Genomic DNA, 20,835 nt, shown 5'->3' with positions numbered 1-20,835 from the left:
ATTATCAGAAATCAAGGGCGAGCCGGCAGGGTAGCTAGCTCAAGCCTGTAATTCCAGCAGTTTAGGAAGCTGAGGCCAAAGGATTGCAAGTTCAAAGCCAGCCTCAGCAAAAGTGAGGCACTAAGCAATTCAGTGAGACCCTGTCTCTACATAAAATACAAAATAGGGCTGAGGATGGGGCTCAGAAATTGAATGCCCCTGAGTTCAATCCAGATACAAAAAAAAGAAGAAATCAATCAATCAATCAAGGGGGACCTTAATAGGAATCTGGCTCTCCTCCCTAATGTCTCCAATTCCTGCTGCATGAAAGCATTCCAAATCCAAGGCCCTCTTGTTTTGTAACATGGAGGCTGACTTCCGGGGTGTACAGATGGTACTCCAGCCATGTGATAAAGACTGTTTATATATGCCATCACCTGTATTCACAACAGTCCTGTGTCGTCACCCCATGCTACCTGCAGGTCAGTGAGGTTAAATGGTTTATTCTATTTGCCAAGCTTAGAAGTAGTAGAACTGGGGTGGAGCCCTGTGCTTGTAGCCAACATCTGATGTGAATATGTCACTTGTTTATGGCTAAGAATTATGGAGCTGACAGTCTAAGTACTTTGAAAACCAGTACTTTCGATACATCACCAACCTTTTATTATAGATTATATGGATTTTAAGCCACACGTGCATCCCCAGAGCCTGGCACCTGTTAGGCAATAAATATTTGTAAAGTAAATGAAGAATACGTGAATACAGATACATTGCTTAGGGGCTGGGGTCGTAGCTCAGTGGTAGAGTGCTTGCCTAGCATGTGTGAGGCACTGGGTTCGATTCTTAGTGCCACATATAAATAAACAAAATAAAACTCCATTGGCAATTTAAAAAATATGTTAAAAAAAAAAAGTTACATTGCTTAAAGGTAGATGTTCTGCCAGTTGTTGCTTGGATTGTTTTAATGGCCAAGGGAGATGCTGGAGAACACCTGCCTTAAAGCTTTCCAGCCTAAATTACTGCACCTGTGCCTTATGGTGAGGTCACCACCGACCCAGAATGGTTTTTGGAAAACATGTAGCCCTAAGTAAAACCTGCCCCTTAGTCTGCTGCAGTGTAGAGTGTGGGTGTCACTCTGGTTTGCAGTTCTTTCCCAGTCCTCTGTCCCCACAACCTCCTTGGAATTTGTACTGGCCTTATGAATGTGTCATCCATGAGGTTCACAGTGCTTATGAAGGAACCCTGCCTGGCCCTCATGTCCTGCCCAGGGTGACCTTTATTACTTTATTTATATGCACACATCCCTGTGTTTGTGTTTGATGCCAGTCTCTTTAGTCCCTGGCTGATCTGTAGGAGCCTTAGGAAGGTCTGGGCAGGTGGGGCTAGGTAGTCACCTTCAAGGTTCCAGAACCATGATCTCAGCCTTGGTCCTGGATCTTGGGACAGACCTGGGATCATTGAATTTCTGATCGGAAAGGAATGCTCCAGGACCCTCCAGTGGGTGGCAAGCTTTTCTATCCAGACCCCTCACCCCGTTCAGTCTAAGCAGTTTCCTCCATGTGTTAGGGGTCCCCTGGAAAGGTTTCTTTTGAAAAGGGGATTTCACTGCTTGCAATTTGGAAAGCCTTAGACCTCTTCATTTTGTAAATGTGAAAACTAAAGCCCAGAGAATCCAGGGTCAAACAGCTAGCCGGCTGCACCACCATTCCACACTCCTGCCATCATCCCAAATTGACCCCTGGCTCGGGGGTCAGCACTCTAAACCACGGGTTGGGTGAGGGAAAGGTCAGCGTTGTGCAGGCTTGACCCTGGCAAGCGCCCTCCCATGCCTGGAGTTGCCCTGACTCCTGCCTCTCGGCCCCTGGTAGACCAGGCTGGGCGGGAGGAGAGAGCAGGTTTGCAAGGACCTGCGGGAGGAAAGGAGCCAGCCCAGGGAGGCTGGGGCTTCCTCTGCCCAAATGGTAATTAATGAGGAGCGGCTTGGGCAGCCAGCCCTGTGCAGCCCTGCAATGCAGCCTTCTCAGACGGTGCTCCAGGAGAGAGCGTGGGAATCCTTTGTCATGCAGATCCTGCTGCCTGTTTGTTTGCCACCCCGGGATTTTTTTTTTTTCTTCCTTCTTGTTATATATGGCTGACCCCATAGCGAGGCCATTAAAAAAAGAAGACAACGAAGAAGGAAAAGAAAAGAAAGTTATCCGACAATAGATCAATACCTAATTAAAGCCGGAGGGAAGGCATGAAAGGCAGGAAGAAAGATTTATAGTTGCCCTGGGAGGGGAGAAGGACTTGGGAGTCCTCAGTTCAGGACAGTTTGGTCCCCCTCCCACCCCTGAGCGATGACATCTCCCTTGAGACCAAGGAATTGGTGGTGGGGATTCCTTCCTTCCCTGAAGGATCTCCGTGAATGCAGGAGACTTGAGAGGGCTGGGCAGAGGCAGGTGACCTGTCCATGTCAAGGGCAGGCAGCTCTGTGTGTCCAGGTCCAGATGGTTGGGTGCCCTTGTTCCTGGGCTAGGCCCAGTTTTCTTCCAGAGGGATCCTCCACCCTATAGAGCCTGCAGAATTCCGCTTTCTGCCAGTCCCCCCTCTCTCCGGTGGCTAATTGGCTCATGAGCCTGCGGGCATTTTCCAGTGGTGATTTCTGCACACTCACCCAGGCCAGCCACAGCTCATCCTCTATGCCTTGGGCTCTACCTCCTAGTTATTTTTAGTCTCTTGTGTCCTTCCCTGGAAGCCAAAGCATTGATCACACTTAAATGAGACCAGAACAATAAATTTCCCATCTCCTCTCTGCCCAGCTTCCCTCCTCCAGGACAAAAGTTTGTCATCCCCTAAACCAAGAGAACTGTAGACCTCCCTTTCCCCCAGAGGGTGTGACATCATCTCTTTTTCTTCCTGGGGGACTTTTCAAGGACATTTTTTCCTCCAGAGAAGCCCTACTTGGGAGATTCTGTTGGCCTTTTGTGATTTAGCTCAGCTGGAGAGAGGTGGGTGGTGAAGCTCTGCAGGTTTCTAGATGCAGCTCATTAGAAGGAGCCATGGGGAAGGCAGGGACAGCCTCTTGTACCAGGTTGGAGGGTGGCTGCCAAGAGCACCGGCTTTGGTCAAGACCACAGGTTTGGGGCTAGGACTGAAGGTCGATGGTGGAGTGCTTGATTAGTGGACATGAAGCCCTGGGTTTGATCCCCAACACTGCAAAAAGAAGGAAAGAAAGAAAGAGGAATACGGGTTTTGGGTTTTGTATCAGGCAGACCTGGCTCAAATCCTGGGTCCAGCACTTCCCACCAGGGGTCTCTGGGCTCAGAGCCTTTCCTCATCTCTAATGCGAGGCCATTAGCACCTGCATCAAAGGGTGGTCTTCAGGGTCTGACCCAGTGTTCACTGCGGGGCAGCTGTTTCCATGATAACTGCTGTTATTGGTTCCACTGCTGTTCCCAACCCCAGTGCCACCTCAGTGTTAGGCAGAGGCTAGGATGAGAGGCAGGTGAAACGGGTCATAACCCAAGTTCCATCTTGGGCAGGTCACCTCCCTTCTTGGAGTCTTGGTTTTTCTTTCTGTAAAATGAATAGGGTGAACCAAGTGGTCTTTTCGGCCATAAACCAATCCTCTGGGAAATCTATAGGAAGCTCTAAGGCAACCTAGTATTAAAGGAAGAGGAGATGGAGCCTCTTGCTCTAGGGTCTTCCTGCCCAGGCAGCCGACTCTGAGGGCCAGGGCTGGGGAGGGCAACCGAATCCAGCATTCTTATGAACTCCTTCTCTTTTTCTGAACCAGGGTCCTTGGCTGTGTCTGTGGCTGACATGACCGCACCAGTAGTTGGCTCTTCCGGAGGGGTGTATGCTCTCGTCTCTGCCCATCTGGCAAACATTGTCATGGTGAGACCCTTCTGTTCCCACATGTCTCCCTTCCTCTCCTCTACTGCCACTGGATCTGGTCATTAATCCACTGGAGCTGACCCAGCCCAACCTGTCAAGTGCCAGCTGGACAGGAGCAGGATTCACACACACCCTTTCCCCTCTACAGGCCCATCTCAGTGAAGTCCCTCCCATACCCATTTATATTTTCTCCATAGCTTTGCCTTGGCCTATGAATGTACCCAACTCTTTCCCATTCAATAACTTAGAGTGTTAAAATTTGGCCACTACTGTGTGCAATCTTTGGAATGCCTTGTCAAATGTTCGTTAAAAAGTCAAAGGGCCTTAGAGATTATTTCACCAAAAGTATCAAATAGGAAAAGAGGTTCTGGGAGGTTAAGTGATTTGTCCAAAGTCATAACCAAATTGGTTGCAAAAACCAAGACCTGAAGCCACACATCTCCTGACAGCCAATCAAGTGTTGCTCCCCTGTGCTAGCCCTTCATGTGGTGGAGCACCGTCCCATTTCCCACTCTCCTCTGCCTCTTCCTGAAGGGCAGTGCCCTGTGATGGGTAAGAGGAGGGGCTCTGGAGCCAGACAGCCTGGATCTGACTCCCAGCGACTCACTTCCTGGAGGGTGACCTTGGGCAACTTATTTAATCTCTTTGGGCCTCAATTTCTATGTCCATGGAAATGATACATAATAAATGAGGTAAAGTAAGAATAATCAGGCTGGGATACAGCTCAGTTGGTAGAGTGCTTACCCTGTATGCACAAGACCCTGGGTTCAATCCCCAGCACCACCAAAAAAGAAAATAATAATAATAATAATAATCACTGAAAATAAATGTTAACCTAATGTCTCTTCTCCTTATGGAAGAGGCCAGGGTAGGCTCAGACTAGACTCAACCTGGGGGGCAAGAAATTGGGAAGAGCCTGATAGAGGTTGTCCAAGCCCCTGTGTGAAGGACATCTGAGTTTGGAGGTGGAAAAGAGACTCCCTGGCCATGCTTGGCTGCCCTGCCTCACGCCCTGCTGCCCTGGCACCTGCAGGCCTTATGCATCTATTCCCGCCCCTGTACCTGGTACAGGGCTGGGCTCATGCTTTAGATGGCACCTGCTGAATTTTTGGTGAAGGAAGGAACAGTGTCCAGAAAAGGCTTAGCCTCCCTCCGGGGCCCTTGGTCACCCCCCTCGTCCTTCATCACCATTTCCCCGTATGACAACCGTGTGACTGCTCAGTTATAGCAGTTTGGGGCATTCTTAAATTCACGTTTTCTTCTTGATTTGTCCTGTTCTTACCTTCTCTACTCACAACACCACCCCTTCTTTTCCCACCACTGTCTCCTTTTTAAGTGGAGAGGGTGGGGGTAGGCAGAGGGAGAGGGAGGGAGCCGGACTGCTCTTCCTCTTGGCCTGGATTCTGGCAACTTCCACTTACCGTGAGTGCTCTGAGTGCTCAGAGAGAAGCCCTGGGTTTGGGAAGCATGCGTGAACGGGAGAGTCTGGAGAGTGTGTGTTGGTGCACGTGTGTTCACACACAGCTCAGTCTGCAGAAAGCCCCAGAGCACAGGGCTGCCTCACATGGCCCTTTTAAATGGGTCATTCTGTATCAGTGCCACATCTTTCCCCAGACACAGCTCTTCCTCTGAATTCGGCCTCCTCCACTCCCCCGCCCCCTGCCCCAATTCCTCTCGGTGGGGGAGGACTGACCTCCTCCCTCCCACTCCCCCCAAGATGTGGCTGTAGCTGCACATGGGGGCTGAACAGGCAGGACTGGAGAACATGGGAAAGAAAAGGAGCAAAGAGGAGTTGGAAAGCCTCATGGGAAACAGCCCTGGTGCCTCAGCAGTTCCCATGGTGAGCACTGCCCACCCCTGGACCACAGGGCAAGGCCGAGGGGTCCAGGGAGGTGTGAAAGTAGTTTTGTTCCAGTTTATGCTTCTTTCTGGCAAGTAGCCCACGGCCGGTGGCTGTGGAGCTGAGCAGTCCCATCTGAGAACCCAGTGTCTTCCCAGAGGGAAGCAGCTTTCCCAGCCACCTGGGAGCTTTGCAGGCCCTTCGAGTCTGGCATGTGGGGAGCCTTCTCTAGAAAGTCATATGATGCTTGTCCATGGCGAAAAAACTAATTTACTCACTAGAAAGGTCACTTTCCCCTTGGTCAAGGGACATTCTTTGCCCAAATTAGCTCAGTACTGAGCAATTCAGAGGTGCATTGGGTCAACCCATTTGAAATTGCCATTTCTGTGGCCCCGGAGCTTTTGAACGTTGGCAATTTCATATGGTTCAACTTAATGAATATACTCTTGCTTTTAATTCTGAAATGAAAATTTGGAATATCTGTGCCTGTGCACAATAAAGTCCCTCATCACAACAGAAGACAAAAGGTATGGATTTGACAGAAAATCTGGTTTAGGGGCTGGGCACGTAGCTCCGTGATACAGTGCTTGCCTAGCATGTGCAAGGCCCTCAGTTTGATCCCTAATGCTACAAAAAAAAAAAAAAAAAAAAAAAAGAGCTGGGTGCAGTGCCACCTACCTGTAATCCCATCTACTTGGAAGGCTGAGGGAGAAGGATCACAAGTTTGAGGCTAGCCTCAGCAATTTAGAGAGACTCTGTCTTAAAATTAAGAAGGACTGGGGATGAAGCTCAATGGTAGAGCACTTGTCTAGCAAGCACAAAGTCTTGGGTTCAATCCCTAGATCCCCAGTGGCTATGAGATCCTGTGTGTGTGTGTGTGTGTGTGTATGATTTCTCTTTATTAATTCTGCCAGCTATTTATATAAAGAACAATCAGAAAATTACTCTTTTGGCTTCAGATACATCTTAGAAAAGTGTCTGGCACTTCTGTTCTCAGGACCGTTTAAATAAGAGAATCTGCCTTAAATGAAATCACGCTTTATTTTTCCTAAAAACACATTGAGTTTCAAAAACCTTGCAGTTTACATCAAAGAATTAAATTCAGAAAATATTTCAACAAAAGATCTGGGTTGCAAAATCACCCGCTATTAAGACTGCTAAACATTAGAAATATAAAGATCTGCCTAACTGAATAATTTATTAATTGCCTCCTGCTGGGGCCTATAGGCCAGAGATACATTTTTAAATATACAAGATATTTACTTGCCCTTTGCTCTGTATGTTAGATGCTTTCCTAACACAGTTGAGATCTGGATTTAAGCACATTGTTCCATGTGGTCAAAGCACAAGGAAAAATATTTATCTGGAAGACACAGGGGCTGGGGATGTGGCTCAAGCAGTAACATGCTCGCCTGGCATGCGTGAGGCCTGGGTTCGATCCTCAGCACCACATGCAAACAAAGATGTTGTGTCCGCCGAAAACTAAAAAATAAATATTAAAAAATTCTCTCTCACTGGAAGACACAGAAGATTTTGGCTCTAAGGTTTATGTTTAAAAGTAAACATCCTTTTGTAGAGCTGATGATCACTCCTAGTTTTATCTATAACATGCTTATATGTTTCCTGTGTTGGGATTTCTTCTTCTTTTTTTTAGTTGTAGATGGTCACAACTGTAACCCTTTATTTTATTTATTTTTATACAGTGCTGAGAACCCAACTCAGTGCCTCACAGGCCCTAGGCCAACAATGCCCTACCTCTGAGCCACAACCCCAGCCCCAGGGGATTTCTTTAAGTCATTTGATAAGAAACTTTCTACTAAGGATACATAAAGCTGATTTGAATGGAAGCTCCCTGACTGGATTTCCATATCTGTGCTCTTTTATTTAAAAAAACAAAAAAATATATATATATGTATATATATATATATATATATTTTTTTTTTTTTTTTTTAATTTGTGGTGCCGGGGATGGAACCCAGGACCTCACACACGTTGGCAAGGCTGGACCCCAAAGCTGCCCAGGCAGCCCCTGCCTCTGATCTCTCAACTGGCTGGCTGAGCGGGATGTCAAGGCAACTGGTTTATTACTGACTTGTTTGCTGTAGCTGAGTTCCTATCTCACCCTGTGAGGCTCCGGGAAGAATGAAATTAAAGGGCCTGCAAAGGGTTTATGTTCCCCAGGGGCCACGGGCTTTTCCACATTTATAGCAGCAGCAGTGCAGGCTGTGGGAGAGATTTTTTTCTTCTCTCCTGGTGTTTCACTGCACTCATTTTATTGGAGGGAATAATGGGCTGGGAGAATAAGGCAGCCGGTGGGAAGGGTTGACTTTCTAATTTAACCCCTCAGCTGCTAGGAGATGGGTCATTTACTGTCATTCACTCAGCTCTGGGGGCAGCTGGCTCAGACAGAACAGGCAGATGGACTGTGACCCTGTCTCTGATGTGTGGCGATGCAGTCCTGCACCCAGAACCCTAGCAGCTCACCACAAACTCAGTATGACCTTGAACTAGCCCTCCTGGATCCTCAAGTTCTTCTTCTCTAAAGTGCTGGGCGGAGGGTTGGACTGAATCAGCTTGGCAGACTCCAGTACCTCTGGCTGGGGGCCAGGCAGGTATAGTCAACTCAGGAAGCTAGCTTGGGGGTGCTCTGGTCAAACAGGAGCCTCCGCCCTCCCTCTGTCCAAGGTCATTTGGATTATGAATCTTTACAGTCACTCTGCAGGAAAACTCATTGTCTTTGCACCAGATCTAAATACTAATATCAGACATTTATAGGACACCCACTATATGGCCAGATGTTAGTGCTTTGCACATATTCATTTATTTCATCCTTATAATCACCTGATGAGCTAGGTAATTGACATGAGTGCTGCTGTTATCTGAAATTCACAAATGAGGGCACTAGACAATAAGGAATTCTGAGCGACCCCACTAGTGACTACTCCACACTAGGAATATGGATGCTGCTTTTTTTTTTTTCCTTGTATGAGAGATTGAACCCAGGGGCACTCAACCACTGAGCCACTTTTCCAGCCCTATTTTGTATTGTATTTAGAGACAGGGTCTCTTAGTGCCTTGCTATTGCTAAGGCTGGCTTTTGGATGGTGTATTTTAAGACTAATCCGACATCGAGCCCAGAGAGGCCACACTGTGTTCAGAGAAGATACTCAGAGACTTTGATAAGGAACAGGGACCTCAGAAGTGTTCCCTACGGCTTCTGTTTGTACTGTGGCGAATATGCCTATTAGGAGCTCGACACTTCAAGATGCTGCTCACTGGCATCGAGGACGTTCACATTGTCACGTAGCTGCCACCACCATCCTGTCTCCAGGGCTTCCTCATCTTCCCAAGCTGAAACTCTGTACCCATTAAACACTTCCCTCCTCATATCCTCTTCCTCCAGCCCCTGACAACCACCATTCTGCATCCTGTCTCCACAAATTTGACCACTCTAGGCATTTCACACAAGTGAAATCACTGCAGTGTTTGACTTTTTTTGTGTGTGACTGACTTATTTTACTCAGCATAGCATCAGGGTCCATCCACGTTGTAGCATGTGTCAGAATTCCTTTTTTACGATTGAGCAATATGCCACATTTGTATGTGTGTCTACATATTTTGTTTATCCAATCACCCATCGATAGACACTTTTGGCTGTTGTGAATACTGCTGCTATGAACATGGGTCTAACTAATTATTATTATTTATTTATTTATTTTGGTACCAGAGATTGAACCCAGGGCCACTTAACCACTGAGCCACATCCCCAACCCTTTTTATTTTATATTTTGAGACAGGGTCTTCCTAAGTTGCTTAGGGCCTCACTAAGTTATTGAGGCTGGCGTTGAATTCATGATCCTCCTGCCTCAGCCTCCCGAGCCGCTGGGATTACAGGTGTGCACCACTGCCACTGCGCCTGGCTGGGTCTCACTTTTAATGAAGAATAAAAACCCATGGATAACTGGGCACAGTGGTGCACATCCTGTAGTTCCAGCTACAAAAGAGTCAAAGGCAGGTGAATCACTTGAGGCCAGCCCAGGCAACAGAGTGAGACCCTTTCTCAAAACAAAAACAAAAACAAAACAAACAAAAACCAGATGCATGGGTGGCCTAGCAGGGAGGCAGAGCCTAGAGAACAACAGGAGGAGGAACTTTTCAGTGGTAAGAGCCCTTTCCAGGGCTGCCTCAGGAAGTAGCCAGCTTCCCTTCACAGGTCCTGAGAGCCTTCTTTTGTTGGCTACTTGACCGCAGGTGCCCCTTTGGGAAGAGAAGGCTGGCTGGCTCGCGATGCTCACTGCAGCGGGCAGTTCCTGTTCCTTCCCTCCGAAGGCTTCAGCCTGGAGGGGAGCTGGTGGCCCCCCACCTCCAGCCAGTTGAGCTGGCCCAGCTTGCTGCTCACTGCAGCCGGGGGCATGGACTCCTGTTTTGTTCCGTCTCTTGGCAAGGTCCCTCTGTGGGCAGAGGCCAGCAGGGGACAGTGTTATCCTGCCATCTGCTTCTTAGCATAGAACGTGTCTGCAAGCAAATTGAGACTTTCCACGTAGAGAGGGGCCACATGTGGCCCAGCCCATCTTTTGTGAAGGCAGGGCTTGTGGGTCAGTAAAGAACAATGGGGAACAGGGAGGAGGGGACAAGGATTTCTCCCCGTTCTTGGCAGCTTCCCCTACGTCCTGCTGGCTCTGCTGGCGCTGTCATAGATGGCATTGTCCCTGCCAGGTTTCAGGGTCTCCATGAATTTGAACTAAGGGATGTTCTTGTAACCTCCAAGGAGTGTGAGATGTGCCCTGGAGGGGACCCTGGGGCAGCCAGCCAGGGCAGATGGGGTGGGTGGAAGAGAACAGAAGTGTCCCCCCTGTCGCCCCCTGCCCGTCCCCCCCCCCCCCCCAGTTGCCTCCTTCCCTGGGCCGCTGTGTTCCAGGAAGCTTGCAGGCTGGTTCTGGGCTGTGTGCTCACATCAGTAGAAATGGTATAAGGCTTTGCGCTGCAGGAGTGCCCCTTAAAGGAACCCTGTGGTGAAGTCTTTTGTAAAGTGAAAAATCCTTTTGTAAGGTGAATAATTGTACTGCTGATCTGCCTTGGTGGTTCAGAGTTTTCTGAGATTCTCAGGGGAAAGAGAGACTTGTTTGGAGGCCATCTGGCCCGCCCCCTTCCCGATGCCTGATTCTCCTCTGGAGCAACTCTGTCTGTGATGGAAGTCCCTGTTTGGAACCTTCAGTGATGGGAAACTCACTACCCCCACCCGGCGCTGGATCATTCCATCTTTGGACAGTTCTGCTTATCAGAAGTGAAACTGACCTTACACTAGAGGACGCATTTCTGGGAAGTTGGTTTTTTGGTTTGGTTTGGTTTGGTTTTTTTTTTTTTTTTTGGTACTGAGGATTGAACACAGGGTGCTTAACCACTGAGCCACATCCCCAGCCCATTTTTTTAATATATATTTTACTAGAGACAGGATCTTGCTGAGTTGCTTAGGGCCTCACTGAATTGCTGAGGCTGACTTTGAACTCATGATCCTCCTGCCTCAGCCTCCCAAACTGCTGGGATTATGGGCGAGTACCACCCTGGCCTCTGGGAAGTTCTTAATCTATGGAGTCTCCTATTTGCAGTTTGTGCTGAATACATCCTTTCCTCATGTTGACTCATTTGATGCTTGAAAACAGTGAACTTGACCCCCTGAGTCTTTGAGCTGAAAGATCCTGGTTTTCTCATTTGTTCTTCACAGGCAGGATTTTAAGTTCAACCATCATCTTGATGATGATGGTTCTGCTTTGATTTGCTGGATGTGCTATTCCACGTCATGTCCCATCATATCCCTTGTCAACTGCAGACACAGTGCTCTCTCAGGTGCTATCTCACGGTGATATCTGAGGAGGAGGACATGGGCTCTGGTCTCCTGAGATGTAGATTCTCTACTTCTGTTAGTGGACCTCAAGAGTTTTTATGTCGGGGGCTGGGGCTCAGCAGTAGTGCACTTGCCTGGCATGTGTGAGGCACTCGGTTTGATTCTCAGCACCACATATAAAAAAATAAAAGATCTATCAACAACTAAAAAAGTGTTTTTTTAAAAAAAGAGTTTTTATGACAGGGATAAACTTACCTTCGTCTAAAATCTCAAAAGTCCTGCTGGTGTATTCTGCAACGAAGGCCCAACTCTCTCACGAGTTCATGGAGGTGATTTCTTTAAATGTCTGCTTTTCATCCCTACCTGCAGAGGGGCAGCCTGATCTTCAAGTAATAAATCTCTCTCCTTTTTCTCTAGAACTGGTCAGGCATGAAGTGCCAGTTCAAGCTGCTGCGTATGGCTGTGGCCTTGGTCTGTAGTAAGTACTGATGGGGGGTGGGCTGGGGAGAACACCAGGCATTGGGTCCTAGGGATACGGAGATGTCACAGTCCTTGCCTTTCATGGGCAAAGGCTTGTGATCAAGAAAAAAAAAGTGAGACACATCAGTACTGACCAACAAGGGGGTGTGTGTGAGGAGGTCTGCCCCTCTGCACTGCTTCGTCGCCTCTTCTCCTCTTTTTTAACGGACATAAAATATGCAAACAGAAAAGTGCTCAGTGACCAGAACCCAGATCAAGAGAAATGACTTCTTGACCTTTTGCATCATGGAGTTGTTTTGAGATCCCCAGTTGGAAGTCAGAGACCCCTGCCTCAGATTACATGTGCATATATGTGCATACACACACATGCACATTAAAACTTGCATTTTTATCAGTTTCACAAACTATAACTACTCCGGGAGCCCCTATGAGCAAGATGCGCTGGGGGCTGTGGTCAGGAGAGGTCGGTTCTACCTACAGAGGTCATGTGAGTGTTAAAGACAAGCAGGTATACAGCAGGGAGATGAGGTGCCAGAGGCATGTTGGGCAAAGGTGCACCATGAACCGAAGCACAGGTGGATGTGAAGGTCATTGGCTGGCACAGTGGCTGTCAAAACACGCTAAGGAGGCTTGGGACTGTGTGTGGCTGTGACAGGAGATAAAGCTAGTGAGATCCTGGAAGTCAGATTGGAATGTTTTTAAAGGCAAGAGGAAAAACAAAATGTGCTTCCTCCCCAGTGTATGGGAGGTCACTGGAGGACTCCATAAGAGGCAGAAATAGACTTGAGGTTTAGAAAACCAGTCATGTTGCCATGTGGAGGGTGGGTAGCGGGAGAGGGATGAGACCAGAGGTAAGGGGCTTGTCCTGAGCCTGAACAGAAGCAATGGATGTCGGGGAAGAGAGAAGGGAGACACACGCTCTCTCCTTTTGTCCTCAGAAGATGCCTACAGAGAGCATATCATGAAGTCAAGTCACAAGTAGGAACTTAAAGCTCAGAGAGTTAAGCTTCTGGCTTAGGGTTGCCCAGCAAAGAGAATTCAGAGCCAACCTGTGCCATTTCGAATGCCCCATGCTTTAGCCAAGCCGGGCAGGCGGTGAGTGCCTGGCTTTCTCTGCCTGGGGCAGCTCCCTGCTGTGTGGGGGAGACTGAGCAGGAACCAGTACAGCTGCAGGGCCAGGCCTGTGAGGGCTCCCCTCTAATGTAGGTCCACATTCCTTGCCTCTGGCCCCATGGCTCTCAGGAAATCACGTCTGTCCCTGACCCACAGAGGGGCCCTCTGGATCTGTTTCCTGGATGAGACTAGAGGATTTCTAATCCCAGAGAGAACTTTTCAGCCTTAAAACCCTTCGACTCTGAGCCAGGGTAGCAGGGGAACAGGGGTGGGGGCATGGGTGAACGCTGCCGCTGTCTTCGCTTGCTTTCAAAGAAGGAAAGAGAAGCGTGAGTCTTGCCGTTTACCAACACCCAACCCTAAGCATCATAAAAACTAAAATGCTGTTTTGGAGTTGGAAACCATTGGTTTTGATCCTCCTGTGTGGAACCCAGGACCTGCTCAGCAGAGGCAGAAAGGCTTCCCTGGGGGCTGCGTGGAGTGGGGGAGCTGAGCCTCAGTCCCCAGCTGCTCTTTTTCCCACCACCTATTGGCCACCTTGGGAGTTGCAGGGCCAGTGCAGAAGGTGGGGCAGTCCCCAGGGGAATGCAGGTCCCTGGCAGTTCTGGCACCCCAGAATGGTTGGAGTAGAGAGAGGCCCACTGGTTAACTAAATGGTAATGGAACAGCTGCAAACCTTCCCCTCAAAGGGCTTTCTTTCGGTCTGTAGGTTTGCCTTGGTTTCCTCCTCTCTTAAGTGGGGATGAGGAAACCCCTGCTCTCTGTGCTCCTTGGGTGTTGGGAAATGAGGCTGCCTCATACTTGTCCCTTCAAGACATCCCTATTTGGCCCACCCAAAAAATTCACAAAAGAAGGAAGGATCGGAGAGCAGATGGTGGCATCTTAGAATTGTCTTAGGGAGAAAGTCCAGAAATTCTCTGGGGTGAGGGTGGAGTGAGGATTGCTTACTTCCATTCCCTCTTTGTCCTTGTCCCTCTCCATCCCTTCCTTCTAACCACAAAAGCAGTGGTTCTGAGAGTTTTCTGAGGGTTTTGAGATAATGCATGAAAACACAGCATGTGCTGGGCACATATTGAAGTTGCCAACAGGCTCCACCAGTGCAGCCTGGCGCACCGAGGCTGAGACTTCCTACAGATGGAAAAACCGGGATCCGGGCCCCAGGACTTGGTGCAACCACAGCTTTGCGAGGGCCTTTGGGCTTGCAGTCAGCCCCTGCCCTCTCCCGGGAACACTCTCCTCGGGCTCTCGGGGCAAGACCCCTCTGAATACTCAGATCACAGATCAAAGATTGCCTCCGGAGGGACCTACCAGACTCCCTGAAGAGTCCCCCTCCTTATGCCCGGCATTGACTTTACATCACCTATTTTTTTCCCCATAGATGAATCTCTTAATGAAATTGTCTTATGTGTGTAATTGTTGGCTGGCTTATCGCCAGGCCCCGTGAGCACTGGGAGAACAATTTTGTCCGTCTCCTTGATTCCCGTGTCCTCAGTGCATAGATGGTACTCGGCCTCATGGCCGTGAATGCATTAACCAGAGGGTGGTGGGCTGGGGTGCGAGGCCTCTGTCCCTGCAGCCCCCGTCCAGGGCCCTCCCGTGACTTCTCTGTGCTTCCTCCTCCTGCAGTGAGTCTGGAGTTCGGGCGGGCCGTGTGGCTCCGCTTCCACCCGTCGGCCTACCCGCCCTGCCCTCACCCGAGCTTCGTGGCACACCTGGGTGGTGTGGCCGTGGGCATCACCCTGGGCGTGGTGGTGCTGAGGAACTATGAGCAGAGGCTGCAGGACCAGTCGCTGTGGTGGATTTTTGTGGCCATGTACACCGTCTTCGTGCTGTTCGCCGTCTTCTGGAACATCTTTGCCTATTCTCTGCTGGACTTGAAGCTGCCACCACCCCCGTAAGGGGCTGAGGACAGAGGAGGTGGGGAGGGGAGGGAGAAGCAGCATCCAGAGGGAGCGCCTGGATCTTTTTCTCATCACCAGCTCAGTGAAGCCAGAGAGGAAAGGCAAGGACTCCGCTGCTCCTGCGATGTTTGTGTTTCGATACGGGCACATGGTGGGGCCTCTTTTTTGAAAGGCACTGGAGGAGGAGTTAGATATGGCTGCTGTCATTTTTCTAGCCTGTTCTGGTGACATCAGGCCGGGGTAAAGGCCTGGGGTAGGGTGAGAAGCTGCCCTGTGGGCTGGATGGTTCCATGTGCTGTCCTTTCCTGGCCACAGGCACGGCAGCGGCTTTGTCCCTCATCCTCCACCCCGAGAGACCCTGAGAGACATAGGGAAGGTCAGAGGGTCTCTGTGGCCAGGTAGTGTTTCCTCTGTTTACTTTTTTTTTTTGGTACTGGGGATTGAACCCAGGGGCACTTTACCACTGAGCCACATCCCCAGTCCTTTTTATTTTTTTATTTTGAGGCAGGGACTCGCTAAGTTACTTAGGGCCTCACTAAGTTGTTGAGGCTGGCCTTGGATTTGCAATCCTCCTGCCTCAGCCTCCCAAGTTGCTGAGATTACAGGTATTCGTCACCATACCCAGCACAGTGTTCCCTCTGGAATCCAGGTCTGGAGTTCTGGGGTGGAAAGAGGGCCCGGTGGTGGATGTGCTGGCTTTAACCTGGGAGATCTTGGGTGGGGGGTGGGTACCCTCCTGGGCCAGCCAGTGGTTACTGGGGCATGACTTCTGGGGCCTATATTGGACAAGGCAGGGAGATCTGTAAGCTCCAGATCTCACTCTAGCCCTGGGGGATAGTGAGAGAGCCCCAAGCTGGGGGAATAAACCTCAGCCCAAATTCCTCCTGGGGAAGCCCCAGGACCAACTTTCAGCCTCTCCCTCCCTTTCATCCTGGATGCTGACATCACACACCAGCAGCCCAGCAGCTGCACCTGCCTTGACTTTAGGGTCTATTCTTTCCCTTCTACTGCCCTGACCCTACTTTGTGCCTGTCCTTTTGGTATGGAGACAGTGTCCAGGTGTGAATGAGTGACCATGTGTGTAGGGAAAGATGATGTGGGGCAAGCTGGAGCCTGGAGAGGAAGTGGGAGACGATGGGCATGTGGGAGTCTAAGAGGAGGTACAGGGAGCCCTGGTGTGCTGTGGTGTGGTTATTGGGTGTACTTGTTTTTAGAAAAGCCTGCCTCCCTTGTTTCCCATCTTCTGTCCCTTCCAGACATTCCCTGAGCATCATTGACCTACAGGAAAATTATCTGTGCTCTAGGGCGATCTTGGGCCCTCTCAGCCCTTGGATTGCTAAGAAGAAATGCATCAAAGTTCTGCTCCTTTCTACCTCTGGCATGGCTTTCCGATACGAAAATGTCCTGTCCTGTTCTGTCTCCCTGAGAAGAGAATCTTTTTGGGGTACAAGAAAGGCTCGGGCAGGACTATTAAGGCTATGTGTCCATTTGAGTTAGGGGGACAGGTGGCTGCAGGGAGGGACGTTCTAGTTTAGGTGGAACATCGCTCCAGAGGAGCCTTGTTCAGGGCTTGGATGAGTGTCCAGAGCGAGAGCAGCCTGGGGGTGCAGCTGCTGAGAGCTGGGGGGGAACCGAGGAGTATGGAGACCCCTCACCCCTGCTTCACAAATAGGAAATGAGGCTGGGGGAATGACTTCACCCCACCCCCACCATCTGGCAGCCCCAGATGCCAGGACAGGTGAGAGCAGAAGCCCCGCCTCCCAGCAGGGCGCCAGCTGCCTCTCCCCTCCTGGAAGGGAGGGCAGCAGGCCTGCGCTGGAGGAGCCACTGCAGCCCTGAGCCGAGGGTGTCAGGTGGGTGACCTTTCACAAAATCTGTCCTTCCCTTTATACTGCTTTTGGAAGTCTAAATCTCCTGGAAGGACAAAGAACCCCAGGCAGAGGGGCTGCAGGGTCAAGGGCAGGAGTGATGCCTTTCATCAGCCTTGTGCCCAGCAGAGCCTGTGTGCAGTGAGGTCCAGAGTCAGCCAGGCAGGTGTCTGGCCACTGTCGCTTCCTGAGCTAGTGACCTATGGAAACAGGAAGGTCTTTCTACCCCAAGACACACCCATTCATCGTCTATGCCAGGCCCTTCCCCATCTTCGCTCAGCACTAACTACATTGTCCTGGTCCCCCATGTAGGGCCTCAAGGTCACACTAGTGCCAATGCTGCCAAGGACTGCCAGTCAGCCTGAGGCCACGTGGGCTGAGTTACATCAGCCTGGAGCATCTATTCTGTGTCCTGCCTGCCATTCGCTGCCCTGGGCCGATGTGGGTGGAAGGGTCTGCGGCTTCGGAGAGGGTGCTGAGGCCGTGGAGCCTGGGCCAAGACTTGAGTAAGGATCAAGAGGGGCTGGGACCCATGCCTCTGCCATGGGCTACAGCAGCAGCGAAGCTTGAATGCTTCTGTCCCTTTCTGCAGGGAAGAGGCAGCTGGGCCCTGCTGGGAGGCACCTGTCCTGGCACCTGGGGCTGCTGGGATGAGGGCGGAGCCAGCAGAGCTCCATCTTGTCAGGTGTGGCTCAGAGGCAGGGAACTAGACTCTAGTGAGCCCTCAGAAGCTCCCAGCTCCTTCAGGGCTTCAGATAAGAGCTTGTTTCTGGAAAGAGCAGTCTCCCCTCCCTCCTCTCACCCTGTTAAGTCCACCTTCAGGGCCTGGAGCTCTGGAAGGGAGTCTCAGCCAGAGCTCAGGCCACCAGCACCAGCTGTTCCCTGCCACCGTCTTCTCCCAACCACCACTCCCAAGCAGGGCCACAGAGCAGGGACAGTGGAGTCACTTCACCAGACCCAGACAGGTTTATTTCTGGGGCTCTGGCCTTCTCCCCAGGAGGGGCCCGTGCTCCTGTGCCCTCCCCAACCCTCAGCAGTGTTTGCCCAACTGGCCTCGGGCCTCTTCCCTTTGTCCCACCTTCCTTTCCAGTATGGCTACCAGCCAGGACGCTGGGCAGTAGAGAACCGGTACATCTTCAGGCTGCTGGAGGTAGGTCCGCCTGTCTGTCCCGGAGCACAGAAATTGAGAGCTGGGGAATCCCCAGACAGTGGCCACAGGTGCCTGGCTCCTTAAACTGGAGAGGAATCTCAAACTGGGGAAGGGAAAACAGGCCTTCAAAGGAGAGATTTCACTTTAATGACACCATTCATCATTCATTTTTTTTTAATTAGGAAAAACTCCCTAATGAGGCTCTTTTGGCAGCTAATGGGACTCTCAATTTCCATGAGAACCATTATTGCCCAGAGCATTAGGGGAACCACTGCTCACCACACCAGGACCTTCCTCCACAGAGTGCAGATGTGATGTGGGGAATCCCTCTCCCGCATCATGGGTGTTGCTCCCAAGCTGGCTGCAAAGCAGTGGCCGATTCTCCTCTGCCTTAAAAACAATGCCCAACAGTGAACTGCCCCACCCCCACCCCACCGCCCCAGGACTTGAGTAAGTGGGAGAAAAAAAAAAATACACAAACTGCAATGTTGGTTTCTAAATATTTTTGTATTGTGTACATTCTGTATATTTTTGTTGTAACATATTATTTGAGCACAGATTCCATTAAAGATTTTTTTTTTAAGTCATTGGTTATTCAGGATGTGTCCTGAGGGCTGGTACGGGAACCTGTTTTGTCTGAGCCTGGGTCAGGGTGGGTGGGAGACGGTGAGGGACAGTGGTGGTGGATTGACTTCGTAAATATGGAGGGGGCATGGGGGGGGTTGGTGCCAGTCTTTCTAGCTCCGTGCTTCTTTCTTCAACTTTATTGAATTGCTGAGCTCGTTTCAGTGGTTGGTGAAAGCCCTGATTGCTCTTCCCATCAAATGCACATACAGAGACGATTTTGTGGATGGTTTTGAGGGTGGGTGCAGTGGATGAGGAACGTCACCCCTGGCTTCAGGTCAGGAACCTCTAAGCCAGTGTCCTGGTGGGTGCCCCCGCCTTCCCTTCCACTCATGTATCCCTAGGACAGATTCATACTGTAATCATCATCATGAAATCTTTGAAATGTCCTCGGGATTCCTTCTTCATCCTGAGGACTAGTCTTCAGGTCCTTCTGGGGGCCATCAGCATCCTAGCCTTGAGGGATGGGATGTTCTCAGGGTTAGGAGGGTAAACTGAGTTTACAGACAGAAAGGGAAGGAGCATGACAGTTAGGGGTGGGGTCAGGTCGGGAAGAGAAACTGTCAAGCTGGCTTTGAGTGGATGAGGCTTGGGAAAGTGGAGTTTCCACTAACTTCTCTAAATCGGGGCCAGTTTATGTCATGCTGTCATTCTGTTGACTTCCGGTTTGAGGATTAAACTGTCCAGTTAAATTCATCAAGAGGGTTGTCTCCCCCAAGTATTCTTTCAGGTCAGTTTCCCATGTATTATTTTAAAATGTTTCTAAATGCTGCAGAAGCCACCCCAGAACAAAGAGTGCGGTTCAGGCTTAACAGTCAAAGGAACCACTTCTATCTGGAGTGTGGATAACTGACTTCCCTAGAAGGAAAATCAGACCCTATTAGAGCACAGGTATTCCATTGGGTCAATGCCAGTCTCCAGTATTTGAGGCATTTCAAGGCAAGCTCCTTGAAGAGGAGGTGTTAGGCCTTCTTCCATTTCACTTTTTACTATTCTGGTTCCTTCTATCAGAGTCTCATTTTTCCAATAACTTAATAAGGTATAATAAAAGTGAGATAATTAAGAAATGAAAACAGTGCTAGAGATATGACTCAGTGGTAAAATGCTTGTCTGGCATGTGCAAGGTCCAGGGTTCAATCCCCAGCACTACAAAAATAAAAACAATAAAAAAATATTTTTGCCAGGTGTCGTGACACATGCCTGAAATTCCAGTGACTTGGGAGGCTGAAACAGGAGGACTGCAAATTTGAGGCCAGTCTCAGCAACTTAGCAAGACCCTAAGCAACTAAGACCTGTCTCAAAAATAAAAAATAAGGGAGATGTAACTCAGTTTTGAGTGCCCCGGGTTCAATTCCCAGAACTGAAAGGAAGAAAACAAAAACAATTTTACTGAACACCTACTATGAGCTAGCCACTGGAGTTAGATCACAGCCACTTTATGTGAAGAGGATAAAAACATCCCCGTGGTTGTACACAAGGGGAAGGTAACCCAAGATGTCTGGTTCCATGCTCTCAGCCCTGGGATATTTTATGGGACTTTAAAGACACTAACCATGTAGATGTGTCAGGGTATTTATTTAAAGGGCAAACCTCATTGCATTAGGGCTATGGCCATTCAGTAACAATAAGGAACCTTGGGTCATTTGCTTGGAGTTCACTCAACAGGCCCTCCACTTTGTCAGCCCTCCCAGAAGTAGCTCACAAGAAACCCCACAGCTGTCGATCCATTACTGCTCTCCGTCAACCCTGATTTCCAGAATCTTGACATTTATGCCACCTCAGCAATCTGTCCACATGATTCAAAGTCTCTGAGGCAGTTAGGAACTTCACCAGTTAGAGAACGCAGCTGCCCTCTGAGACCACCAAGTAGAAGAGTGCATTGAAGCCAGTTTCCATTAACTGAGAAAGCACATGGTTAGGACAACTTGGTCCCAGAGACTGAATCTCATTTCTGAGAAGTCTGCAGTCTTGCCTAGCATCTGCTATAAGTGATCCTCTGGTAAAGGACAGGCATTGTCACAGTTAATAGTAAGAGTGAGGGCTGTGGTTGTGGCTAGGCGGTAGAAAGCTCACCTAGCACATTCAAGGCCCTGGGTTGGATCCTCGACAATGTATAAAAATAAAATAAAGGTATCATGTCCCAACTACAACTAAAAATATAT

At 49.7% G+C, this 20,835-nt stretch overlaps 1 protein-coding gene across 3 annotated transcripts in view; it reads left to right on the top strand.

The window, feature by feature from the left end:
* Rhbdl3 (rhomboid like 3) overlaps nt 1–15,028 on the top strand; it is a 46,726-nt gene extending 31,698 nt beyond the window's left edge. For 2 of the 3 annotated variants that reach the window (XM_076870281.1, XM_076870282.1), the window contains 3 exons: nt 3,755–3,855; nt 11,955–12,015; nt 14,757–15,028. In XM_076870281.1, coding sequence (XP_076726396.1) covers nt 3,755–3,855; nt 11,955–12,015; nt 14,757–15,028 — 434 coding nt within the window. The remainder of the gene's footprint in view (nt 1–3,754; nt 3,856–11,954; nt 12,016–14,756) is intronic. The other variant, XM_076870283.1, reaches the window with a different exon arrangement.
* The last annotated feature ends 5,807 nt before the right edge of the window (nt 15,029–20,835 follow it).

This window comes from Callospermophilus lateralis, chromosome 11 (genome assembly GCF_048772815.1).
Source record: "Callospermophilus lateralis isolate mCalLat2 chromosome 11, mCalLat2.hap1, whole genome shotgun sequence".
Classification (NCBI taxonomy): domain Eukaryota; kingdom Metazoa; phylum Chordata; class Mammalia; order Rodentia; family Sciuridae; genus Callospermophilus; species Callospermophilus lateralis.
The sequence above is the reverse complement of the archived record's forward strand: the minus strand, read 5'-3'. Positions and strand labels throughout refer to the sequence as shown.